This window comes from Ictalurus punctatus, chromosome 16 (assembly GCF_001660625.3).
Source record: "Ictalurus punctatus breed USDA103 chromosome 16, Coco_2.0, whole genome shotgun sequence".
NCBI classification, from domain to species: Eukaryota; Metazoa; Chordata; class Actinopteri; order Siluriformes; family Ictaluridae; genus Ictalurus; species Ictalurus punctatus.
The window spans coordinates 16,235,169-16,247,095 of NC_030431.2; the positions used below are offsets into that span (position 1 = coordinate 16,235,169).

The 11,927-nt window shown below is 43.2% G+C and overlaps 1 protein-coding gene across 1 annotated transcript; it reads right to left on the minus strand.

The window, feature by feature from the left end:
- Positions 1 to 8,923: 8,923 nt before the first annotated feature.
- Positions 8,924 to 10,010, minus strand: LOC128635216 (uncharacterized). The gene is made up of 3 exons (XM_053686989.1): positions 9,946 to 10,010; positions 9,586 to 9,836; positions 8,924 to 9,437 (listed from the first exon to the last, which is right to left on the minus strand). Exons 1-3 carry the CDS (start codon positions 10,001 to 10,003, stop codon positions 9,126 to 9,128), a joined length of 621 nt encoding a protein of 206 aa, XP_053542964.1. The 5' UTR covers positions 10,004 to 10,010; the 3' UTR covers positions 8,924 to 9,125.
- Positions 10,011 to 11,927: the final 1,917 nt, after the last annotated feature.

The window sequence follows — 11,927 nt, forward strand, 5'->3', positions numbered from 1 at the left end:
TAATTTGATTACATTACTGAGTACTGCATGTAAAAGTAATTAGATTACTTTACTTTCAAGTTACTTTCAAACCCACAAAAATACACTACAAAGTGAAACATAGTTCTTTCAGTAATTTTAGCGCACATCAATGTATGACATGATCAGAAAAAGTTGGATTTATCATAAAACTACCAGACTGATAAAATATAAAACTTTTCTAACTAGGCTAGTTTGATGTCGCTAGCCAAGGGGAGGCACAACTAAGCTATGGGTTTAGCTGCTAAAGTGCCATGGAAAGTACATTATCTTTCCTTATGCTCTACTCATATCATGTTCACATAAACTGGAACTCATATAGACATTTAAGCACCTTGTTTTCCTGCTCAGCATGAGAGGATGTTACTGTTTTAGTTTAAATCTCTTTACTGTTTAAAAAAATATACTGGCATATATCCATTTTTCGTCATACTGACTGTGTGAGCCAGCATTTGGCAGAGTTGATGATTTTCAAGCAATAAGACAAGTCTTTCTGATTGGTCTCACCTCCGTTCACTGAGGATATAAAATTACAACACCACCATCTTCTTTTGCTGGCATTCAGTTACATAGTGACAAACCACTCCAAGTGGATAATTATTTGGGGCAAAAGAAAAACTCTTCATGGCTGCAGCCCCCAATGTATAGGCCAGATTACCACCCTGGCAGCCACACAAAACGTGATTCATTTTTAAAAAGGATTTTACTTAATATTGTTTCCTTAACAATAAATTTGTAATGCAAATAATGTAATTTTATTGACCTCAGTAACTGTAAACAAATTACATAAATTTAAAATGTAATGTGCTACATTACTGCATTATCAGAAAAAAGTAATTACAATACAGTAACGTATTAATTTGTAACATGTTATACCTGCCTGGTAACATCTGTAATATACTGGTATATAAGTGGCTAACTCTAATGCCATAAGTTGCAGTGAGCTCTCTTGTTCATTTAGACAACATTGTGACTGGCCTTGTCAGCTCAGCTGATGGACAGAGAGGTGCTAATTGGTCAGAGCTAGTGGAAGCACAGTAAGTTAGCACTTATCAGGGCAGGCTTGGCAGCTTTCCTCAGTGCCACCAGCCAGTCATCATTCCTTGTTAAAATTCACTTTAATATCTGGAACCTGCTGCTTCTTCCGGCCCACACACATGCAGAGCCCTGAAACTGCACTTGGATACGTATGCGTGTGAGGCAAGGCATGAATGTAAAAATTCCTCATACAGGAACTCATCTCACAGGACTTTGACAGTAAACCTGAGTCCTTTTCGTGCTCTGTATGCGAATGTCCTACAACTTATTATACTCTCACAGAAATAAACACAAACACACCCAAAGCTTGTCCACAGTGACAGGAGCATATATTTACGAACTCTCTCTCATACTGTATATATATATATATTTGCTTGTATTTCCTCATTTGTAAGTCACTTTGGTTAAAAGCGTCTGCTAAATGAATAAATGTAAATATTATATTTTATATATATGTGTATATATATATATATATATATATATATACACATACATACATACATACATACATATACATACATATATATACATATATATACATATAAATACACACACACACACACAACCCCAATTCCGAAGAAAATTTTTTTAAAAAGTTGGGACAGTATGGAAAATGCTAATAAAAACAAAAAGGAGTGCTTTGCAAATGTTCTTTGATTGTATTTAAAAAGAAAACATATAAAGTCAAGGTATTTGATGTTTTACTTAATGTTACCTGAAGGTAAATGTTTATTTTGAAATTGATGCATGCAACACTTTCCCTAAAAGTTGGGACAGGGGCAATTTAGGACTAATGGCGATGTGACAAGTTGAAATAAGAAGGTTTTGTGAAACAGGTGAGGCAATAATCTAATCATAGTATATAAGTAGCCTCCAAAAAGGCCTAGTCCTTCAACAGCAAGGATGGGTCGAGGATCGCCAATCTGCCAACAGATACGTCAGTGAATAATCGAACACTTTGAGAACAACATTCCCCAAAGACAAATCGGTAGGATTTTGGGCATTTCAAATTCTATAGTGTGCAATACAATTTAAAGATTCAAGGAATCCGGTCAAATCTTGGTGTGTAAAGGGCAAGGCCGAAAACCACTTCTGAATGCACGATCTCCATCAGACATCACTGTCTTAAAAACCTTCATGAGTCTGTAATGGATATCCTGACATGGGCTCGGGAATACTTTGGTAAACCTTTGTCAGTCAACACCATTCACTGCTGCATCCACAGATGCAAGTTAAGGCTTTACTATGCAAAGCAGAAGCCATACATCAACACTGTCCAGAAACGATGCTGACTTCTCTGGGCTCGGTCTCATCTGAGATGGACAGTAGCACAGTGGAATCGTGTTTTCTGGTCCGACGAGTCAACATTTCATATAGATCTTGGACAAAACAACTGTAGTGTTCTCTGGGCCAAAGAGGAAAAGGAACATCTCTGCCAATAGCCAGAGTCTGTCATGGTATGGGGGTGTGTAAGTGACCATGGCAGGGGTACCTTGCACATCTGTGAGTGCACCATTAATGTAGAAAGATATGTACACATTTTGGAGCAACATATGCTGCCATCCAGAGCAGGACAATGCCAAACCACATTCTGGCCAGATTTTAAAGCGCATGGTTGCATAAGCAGAGAATGCAGGTGCTAGCATGGCCTGCCTGCAGTCCATTGAGAATGTGTGGCACATTGAAGCACAAAATAAGGCAACAAAGGCCCCATACAGTTGTGCAGCTGAAGAAATGCATAATGGATGAATCGGGGAAAATTCCCCTCGCTAAACTTAACCAACAGGTGTCTCCAGTGCCCAAACCCTTAATAAGTGTTATTAAAAGAAATGGTGATGTTACACTGGGATAGACTGTCCCTTATTGCTGCAGTCACCAGATTTGAAATTAGTGTATAATTTAAAAAATTTATTAAATTCACAAATGAAAACATCAAACAATGTGCTAATAATGTGTTCCCTTTCAAAGGGAACTTCGACGTAGCATTTAGCATAACAGTAGGAGAAGCGCTCTTGCGCATGTGACCGGTATCTGAAGCTTGTGTAAAATCATCTCTACTTATAGGCCTGCCATGATCAGGTGACGTGGCAATTAAGTGCGTCGCATGATATATATATGGCACTGTGAACCACGCCGCCAGCCTTATTATCTTCAGCGAGACTGCCTGTCTGTGTGTGTGACAAAAAACGCTTCATTTCTACTCTATAATTTCTCAAAATCTCTAAACTTTTCTGTCCCATTTTTAAAGCAAAAAAAAAGCAAAGAGAGGGAAGAATGAGCTAGAAAGAATTCAGAAAGTTTGTTACGCCTTGCTCCTGTTTCATCATGGCAGGAGACGGACATGCTTTTTGTGTGAAGTGTTTGGGCGTAGAGCATGCAACAGCAGCCCTCGAAGGGTCTTTCTCTCAGCATTGTGAACATTTCACAATTAGACAGCTCCGCTCTCTGCTCGCTCTTTTCTCATCCAAAGGGAGTTGGGTTTCAGAGCCTCGTGGCTCTGAGCTGGCCGCTGTCGAGGCAGCCACCCGGCTAAGGTCGTGGGGTTCTCGTATGGATTTGGAAGAGGAGCCGGAGACGAGCGCTGCTCTATCTCTTGCTCTGTCTTCCGGGTCCAGCTCTCCGCCTGACTTTGGAGCTCGTGTCGTGACTCTTCCTTCCCCTATGGAAAGCCAAAACACCCTTGCTGACTCCGAAGAATCGGTAGAGGGTGCCATTGCACCAAAAACCGACAGCAGCTCTCAAGCATATAAAGAGCTGTTTGAGGTGATTACTAGGGCAGTTGAAAGGTTGAATATAGACTGGCCAGGCGAAGAGGAAGTGGCTCGTAGCAGGCTGGATGAGCACTTCCTCTCCAGTGAGAATAAATATAAAGCTCCCTCACACCGCAGAAAACTCCCCTTTTTTCCAGAAGTGCATGATGAGATACCACGCTTCTGGAGAAAACCATACACTAGCTGTGTTTATAACCCCGTGACATCTGATTACTCAGCCGTCATGGGGAGTGAGCAGCACGGCTATTTAGTGATGCCGAAGGTGGAGGAGGCGCTTGCGAGCCACCTCTCTCCATCAACAGCAGGTAATTTCGGGAGGCCAACTTTACCTTCTAAGCCATGTAAGGCCACCTCGGCGTTGGTGGGCAAAGCCTATGCGGTAGTGGGTCTTGCTTGTGGGTCACTGCATACAATGGCAGTGTTGCAGGCCTACCAAGCATACCTGCTGAGTGAGCTCGATACTGGGGAGGGACTTGGGCCTGAGGCAGTGGCAGAGCTGCGCCACGCCACAGATTTATCTCTCCAGGCGACCAAACACCCGCCCGTCATATCAGCCATTCAACGGGTAGCTTGGTTGTGGCGGAGAGGCACCTATGGCTCAACCTCTCAGGGATGGGGGACAAAGATAAGGTCTCCTTGCTGAACACCCCTATTAAACCTTCCGGCCTGTTTGGCGGGGCGGTTAATGCCATTGCCGACAGGTTTTGCGAGTCAAAACAGCAAATGGCGGCATTCAGCCAGTTCCTTCCCCGTCGTGTTGAGTTTGCCCGGGCATCCATGAGTGGAGCCCGGACCAGCGCTAGTGCGAGGGAGGCGCAGAAGGCAAGTGTGTCGGCCCGCCTTCCCCCGCAGAGAGCCAGGTGGACCAGGCGGCCATAGCCACAGCCTGCTAAGAGGCCTGATCTAAGAATGATCATAAAAACAAAGCAGGGAAAGAAGGAATGGTCCTGATGGGCCATGGAGGGACGTATTGGGGATATGAGGTTGTTAGGGCAGATAGCCCCCGGTGCTACTATAGAGCCTGCCCTGGAAACTATCGCCAAATGTGTCTCCATGGGTTCTGTCTACCAAAGAAAAGGGTTACCGGGTCCAGTTCAGAGCTCGACCCCCCGGTTCAGAGGTGTGTTCACCACAGTTGTCAGCACAGAGCAGAGCCCAATGTTAGGGCAGGAAGTAAGTTCCCTTTTGGACAAAGGGGCCATATAATATGTACCCCGTTCCCGAAGGGTGGGAGGTTTTTACAGCCGTTACTTCCTGGTCCGCAAAAAAGATGGGAGTATGCGGCTAATTTTAGATCTGCATCATCTGAACCATACTCTTCAGACATACAGGTTCAAGATGCTGATGCCAATACTTATTGTGCCACAGATTCAGTTCGAAGACTGGTTTGTGACGATAGATCTGAAAGATGCATATTTCCATATAGGAATACTGCCCAGTCACAGGAAGTTCCTGAAGTTTGCGTTTGGAGACAAGAAATACCAAGCATCCGTGTACTAAACTACCTTGACGACCAGTTAATTCTAGCACGGTCCAGGGTACAGGCAGTTGAACACCGCGATGTTGTTCTCACCTACATGAGGAGCTTGGGGCTCAAGAAAAGTATGCTTTCTCCAGTGCAGAGGACAACTTTTCTAGGGGTTATATGGGATTCTACTACGATGAGGGCATTTCTATCCCCAACACGTGTAGGATCAATCCTATCAACTTTGAGCAAGATAAAGCTAGGTCTGGGCATTCCCTCCAGTCTGTATGAGACACTGTTGGGCCTTATGGCAGCAGCAGCCAACATCATACCATTGGGCCTATTGCACGAGACCGTTTCAGTGGTGGCTGAAAAGTCGGGGGTTTCATAATCAGTGTCACACGGCGATGCCTATGTGCTCTGAGTATTTGGAGGTGTCTGAAGTTTCTAGGCTCGGGTAACACTCTAGAGGCGTCTCCTTACCGCAAGACGGTAATGACAGACACGTCCCTCACGGGCTGGGGTGCAGTCTTAAATGGCTGTCCAGCTCACAGTCTTTGGAGCGGCCCTCATCTAGAGTGGCATATATATCGCCTAGAGATGCGGGTCGTATTCCTAGCACTGAAATTCTTTCTTCCTCAGCTGAGAGGTCACCATGTGCTAGTTGTGGCAGACAACACAGCGGTGGTCTCATATATCAACCACCAGGGAGGGTTACGTTCACGCCCCCTGTTCAGGCAGGCGCAACTAATCCTTCTCTGGGCAGAGGGAAAGTTCTTGTCAGCGAGTGCAATGTACATTCCAGGCAGCCAGAATGTAGGGGCAGACATCCTGTCGAGGCAGGGTCTGAGGCCCAGGGGTTGGAGGCTCCATCCACAAGTGGTAGAGTCCATATGGCGGAGGTTCGGACAAGCGGAAGTGGATGTGTTCACCTCCGAGAAGACAACACACTGCCCGCTGTGGTTTGCCCTCACTCCTCCCGCACCCTCAGGGCTGGACGCCATGGTGCACGCGTGGCCAAGGTCACTTCTATATGCTTTTCCCCCGATCGCTCTGCTCCCACAAGTTCTAGCGAGAGTCCACCAAGATCGTCTACATCTGCTGCTAGTAGCACCTTGGAAATTGGAAATTGTATGTGCTCAAGTGGCAGCTTTTTGTCTTGTGGTGTGAGGAACGTCAGCTAGACCCAGTGAACTGCGCAATAGCTACAGTCCTGGAGTTCTTACAAGAACGTTTCTCAGCAGGGTTGGCTCCCTTCACAATCAGGGTTTATGTGGCCGCCATTTTGGCCGGCCACGCCCCTGTTGATGGAGCCTCTGTGGGGCAACATCTTCTAACTTCGTGGTTCATGCGTGGTGCCAGATGACTGAGGCCCATCTGCAGGCTGCGCATATCTTCCTGGGATCAGAGGCCCCATTTGAGCCCTTAGAGTCAGCCTCTAAGAAGCTTCTGACTGTAAAGTTAGCTCTTCTACTAGCCCTGACATCTCTCAATCGAGTGGGGGATCTACAAGCTCTCTCTGTTGTCCCTTCCTGCCTTGACTTTGCCCCTGGATTAGCCAAGGCCTTCCTGTATCATAGGCCGGATTATATTCCTAAGTGCCTCCATCGGCTGTCCACCCTGTGGTGTTACGCATGTAATCCTGTTCCCTGAGAAGGAAATGAGACGTTGCATAGTTTTGTAATTCCAGGGCAGGCCTGTGAATTGCGTCTTCTCTTCAGATAATAGAGGCTGGCGGCGTGGCTCACAGGTGATATATATCACGTGACGCACTTAATTGCCACGTCACCTGATCATGGCAGGCCTATAAGTAGAGGCATGATTTTACACAAGCTTCAGATACCAGTCACTCACCCAAGGGCACTTCCCATACTGTTATGCTAAATGCAACATCTCATTCCCTTCTCAGGGAACAGGGTTACATGCGTAACCCTGACGTTTTCAGTATAGTACATGGTGAATTGAAATTTCAAATACTCTTTTTGTTCCTTTATTTGCACTGTTCTTACTGTCTCAACTTTTTTGGAATTGGGGTTTTGTGTGTGATAATACCACCACCATGATTCACAGATGGGATAAGGTTCTCCTTGTTGTTCAGTGTTCTCTTGATGGTGGACAAGAACATTAGCCAATATGAGACAGGCCTTTAGTTGTCTGTGGATTGTTGGAGTCCAAACTTTTTAGAGATGGTTTTGTAACCTTTTCCAGCCTGACAATCATCAACACTTCTTTTTCTGAAGTCCTCAGTAATCTCCTTTGTTCATGCTATGATGCACTGCCACAAACATGCATTGTGAAGATCAGACTTACACCTGCAATCACCACAAGTAGTTTGGAAGGGTTTCAAGATTAAAGCCTCTACTGTCATCCACAAACAAATATTTCGGTTGCCAGACACTACTGGAATTTCAAATGGGATTGGGTTCTATAGTCAGATGAAAAAAGAAAAAAAAAAAAAAAAAAAAATTGAGCTTTTTGGCAATAAACACCAGAGGTGGTTTTGGCATACACAGAAAGGTAGCAATATGGTACCTCATGCCCATGGTTAAATATGGTGGTGGCTTTTTAATGTTTTGGGTCTGTTTTTTCGGCTAGAGGACCTGGACATTTTGTTAACATACATAGCATCATGGGCTCTATCAAATGAAAACCCTACTGCTTCTACCAGAAAACTTAAAATGGGCCATGGTTGGATCTTCCAGCAGGCCAATGAACCAAATCCTACATCAAAGTCAACACAAAAATGGTTTACAGACCACAAAATCACAGTCCCCTGACTTGAAATCCATAGAAAATCTTTGGGGTGAACTGAACAGGAGTCCACCAGCATGGACCTCTACATTTGAAGAATCTGGAGAGATTCTGTATGGAGGAATGGTCTCAGATCCCTTGCCATGTATTCTCCAACATCATCAGGTATTATAGGAGAAGACTCACAGCTGTTATCCTGGCAAAGGTAGGTAGCACAAAGTATTGAACAAAAGGGTGTCAATAATTGTTGCACACCTATATTTAACAAATATAATTTTGGATAAACCTGTGCTTTGTTTGCAATTGTTTGATATCCGTGAGAGCAGAGTGTTTGTTTTTTTTTTTTTTTTAAACAAAATATCAAAAGATTAAACAATGAAGACAATTTTTCACAGCCTTCTTTGCTCATATTTACCAAGGGTGCCAATATTAGTGGAGGGCACTGTACATACACACAGTTGCTGGAGTCTATGTCTTTGTCTCTGTCAGTGTATCACTGCAGCAGTCTTTATTTGGAGTAACATTTATGCATTTTGTAGGCTATATGTTTACATATGTAGCTAAATTATTTTTTTCCATCCATTTTAATGAAAGGAAAAAAAATAATCATTATTAACCTGCCTTGTCTTTCTGAGTCTCTGTTCCAAGGTAATTGAGCACACCATCACTCTGTTCTGACAGCTAACATACATCTCATAAGTTCACATATCTCTTCTAAATTGAAATAGTTGGTTTTAAAAATTGCTTTAGTTTTTCATACCACTGCAGTCTTCCACTGCAGTTAACTTTATAATCAGTCAGACAGTTATTATGATATCTTATTTGCCTCTTATCAGTAGAGAAGTACTAGTAGTATAGACATTTATAGATAGTTCTTTATTTGGAACACAATCTAGGACAGGTTCTCTTTTTTGGCAGCTCTGCGAGTTTGTGATGACAGGAGACACTGTGTTCCAACAGCTAGGAGCAAATAAGGATTATGCAGTTCTCATTGTGAAAGCAACAACAACTCTCCCTGAACTAGAAAGTTTGTGATGTGTGTCAAAGAGAGAGTTGCCCAGATATGCTGTAGTTATCTAACCTTATATTACAACACTGTTGTCAGGTAATGGAGGCAAAGACAGATGCAAGTGCAGAGAACATTGTGAGGAATTAGCCCGGGGAAGGGCGGCGTACAGACCCACAGGAGGCAGAAGAACGTTCACAAACGGTGGTTTATTGGTGCAAGGGTGAAGTGAGTGGGTTGTGAGGGGATGAGTGCGGGGCTTGTGGAGGCGTGACTGCCGGTGTAGCCTACTCGTGGCGGAGGCGGGATTCCCGAGACGAGGGCTTTCCCGGGCCGGCGTCCTTCGTAGGTGGGACTCACCACCCGGCGATCTCGTCCGCGCTTGCACCTTTTGTGGAGAGAGAGAGAGAGAGAGAGAGAGAGAGAGAGAGAGAGAGAGAGAGAGAGAGAGAGAGAGAGAGAGAGAGAGAGAGATTAGCGTGGGGCGTGAGATTACCGTCGTGCTCGGTGATTGCAAGTCGTTATGTCGCACTCACGGAGTCCGTCTTGTCGCTACGGTATTCTCCTCTCTCGTACGGCCGGAAGCGCGCCCTTTTATCCTCCTCCGCCGTCGCCTGAGTGGTGGAATTTCTCCGTTGGGTCCGCCAATCGCTGGCCGGTGTCGCGTCAGTCCCGCCCCGCCGCGGCGGTCCTTCCGGCTGGCGGAATGTTCGGCACGAAGCTGCCCACGTCGTGCCGGTGCGGCAGTTGGAGAAGGAGCGATTTCCGTCTTGTGTGCGCCGGCTCTCTGCCCGTCGCGACAACGTTTAATAAGAACCAAAATAAAACACAAAACAGGATATATAGAACTCATAGGCAAAAACACAAAGACTAGAAAAGAAACGTAAAACACTGACCATAACGCAGCAACGGCCAACAACAGCAAACTAAGACAAACACAAGACAATGGTACATTGCAAAAGTGGTTTATATACAAGTGATCATTAACCCCAAACATGAATCAGGGGATCATTAACCCCAAACCTGATCAGTCATGTGACATGATCAGGTGAGGTGCAGAGGCTGATGGGAATTGTAGTCACTACTCCTTTTCATGAGTATTTACATGACAACTATTCAATTGTCAATTTTGATTGGTCAGAAGGTGATTATAGCCCATTCTATAATAGCACGACTCAGACAGTAGTACCTGCTAAAAGGTAAATCTCATGTTTATATTCATTATCTTGTTCTAATATGTTATTGTTTCTGTAGTAACAACCTATACAGGGACTTGTATGGGATTCTCACCAATGCAAATTTAAAATAATGTGTAATTGTTGTTATGTGGAAATCTACTGAGAGAAGATTTGTTTAGCATTTTTGGAAGGAGAGTCCACTGTCAGAGATTTGTGAGAGGTAAGTCTTTTTCATTTAGGTTTTCAGACGGGGAAAGTCTTCAAGATGGAGAGCTTTGCAGCTTCTTGGTAATGTGTTTTTGTGCTTTTAACTTTAAGAGCGAGTTAAAAGATAGGCTGGTATAAGAATAACTGTTTAAAGCAAATATCATGTAAGGCAATAACTTGATATATTTAAGTTTAATGTTGAGGCTCCAAATCATTAAGTGAAACAATACATGGATAAAAAGTATGACTTTATTTTATAAATAAAAATTTCTTAACCTTGGAAAATTGCTGTAGTATGAAAGGAATAAAATACTTTGTATTGTGCTGTTATTGGAAAATAATAAACTTACCCCACTGGCTGCACCAGACCTTTGTTGATTATTTTTCTATAACAACACACTCCCAAGTCCTTACATAGATTGTATTCGTAAAAATGTCCTTAGATGGTTACAGTGGTAATATTCTATTTGCATTTATATATTGCATATTGTACTGTATGTCTTTCTTTTGCCAGTGAAAATACTGTTGAATTCAGTTGAGGTACTGTGGGAAAAATAACAACGGGGTGGGAAAAATAAAGTAATGTTATACATTTTAATAATATTGCAGAAGCCAATTAAATCTGTTGTGCTGTTGGTGCAGTTCATCAGGAATATGTGGACAGGTTTCCTTCTATTTAAAAAAAATTATTATATTATTTTCATTTAAATTTCAAAAAGTGCACTCAGGTAATGAGGTCTTGGGCAGTGTTAGGGGTTGGCTGATAACAGGCTCATTGATATTCATGAGGCGCTTGGTTATGAACAAGTAGATATATATGGAGCCAGTATACTTGCTGCTGCTGACATTTATTGGGGGGATTGGTTATTGTTGATTTTAATTGCTAGTTCCATGCCTGTGAAATTATAAAGGAGTATGTTAGGCTGGTGCTTAGTGTGCTGTGTATAATTTACCTAATTTATTAATATTTCTCATTTCTATGTACATCATAGTTCAAAGGTTGACAATCCAGACTTACATATAGGTAAAAATTTATTTAAAAAAAACATTTCTATGTGGCTCCCCAGGCTCCATCTGGTGGCCCCCAGTTTGAGAAACACAGTGTTAGGATGACAAGTCAGTTTGGGAGAAGGTACCATTTATGTAGTAATTCTAGCAGCTTGCATGTGCAAATGCTCAGTATATACTTACCCGCCGCTTTATTAAGAACACCATACTTATACGAGTAGGACACTCCTTTGCTCTCAGAACAACCTCTGTTCTTCGTGGCATGGATTCCACAAGATGCTGGAAACATCACATAATGGCTGCAGATTTGGGAAGGCCACAATAGTACATTAAATGCATTGTCATGTTCTTAAAACTAGTTTGTGATGACAAGTGCTTTGTGATATTATCATAATCTAAGTACTGTAGACATTATAAGATGGGTAAATTGTGGCCATAAAGGAATGCCCATGGTTAACAACAATATACAGATAATTTGTGGCATG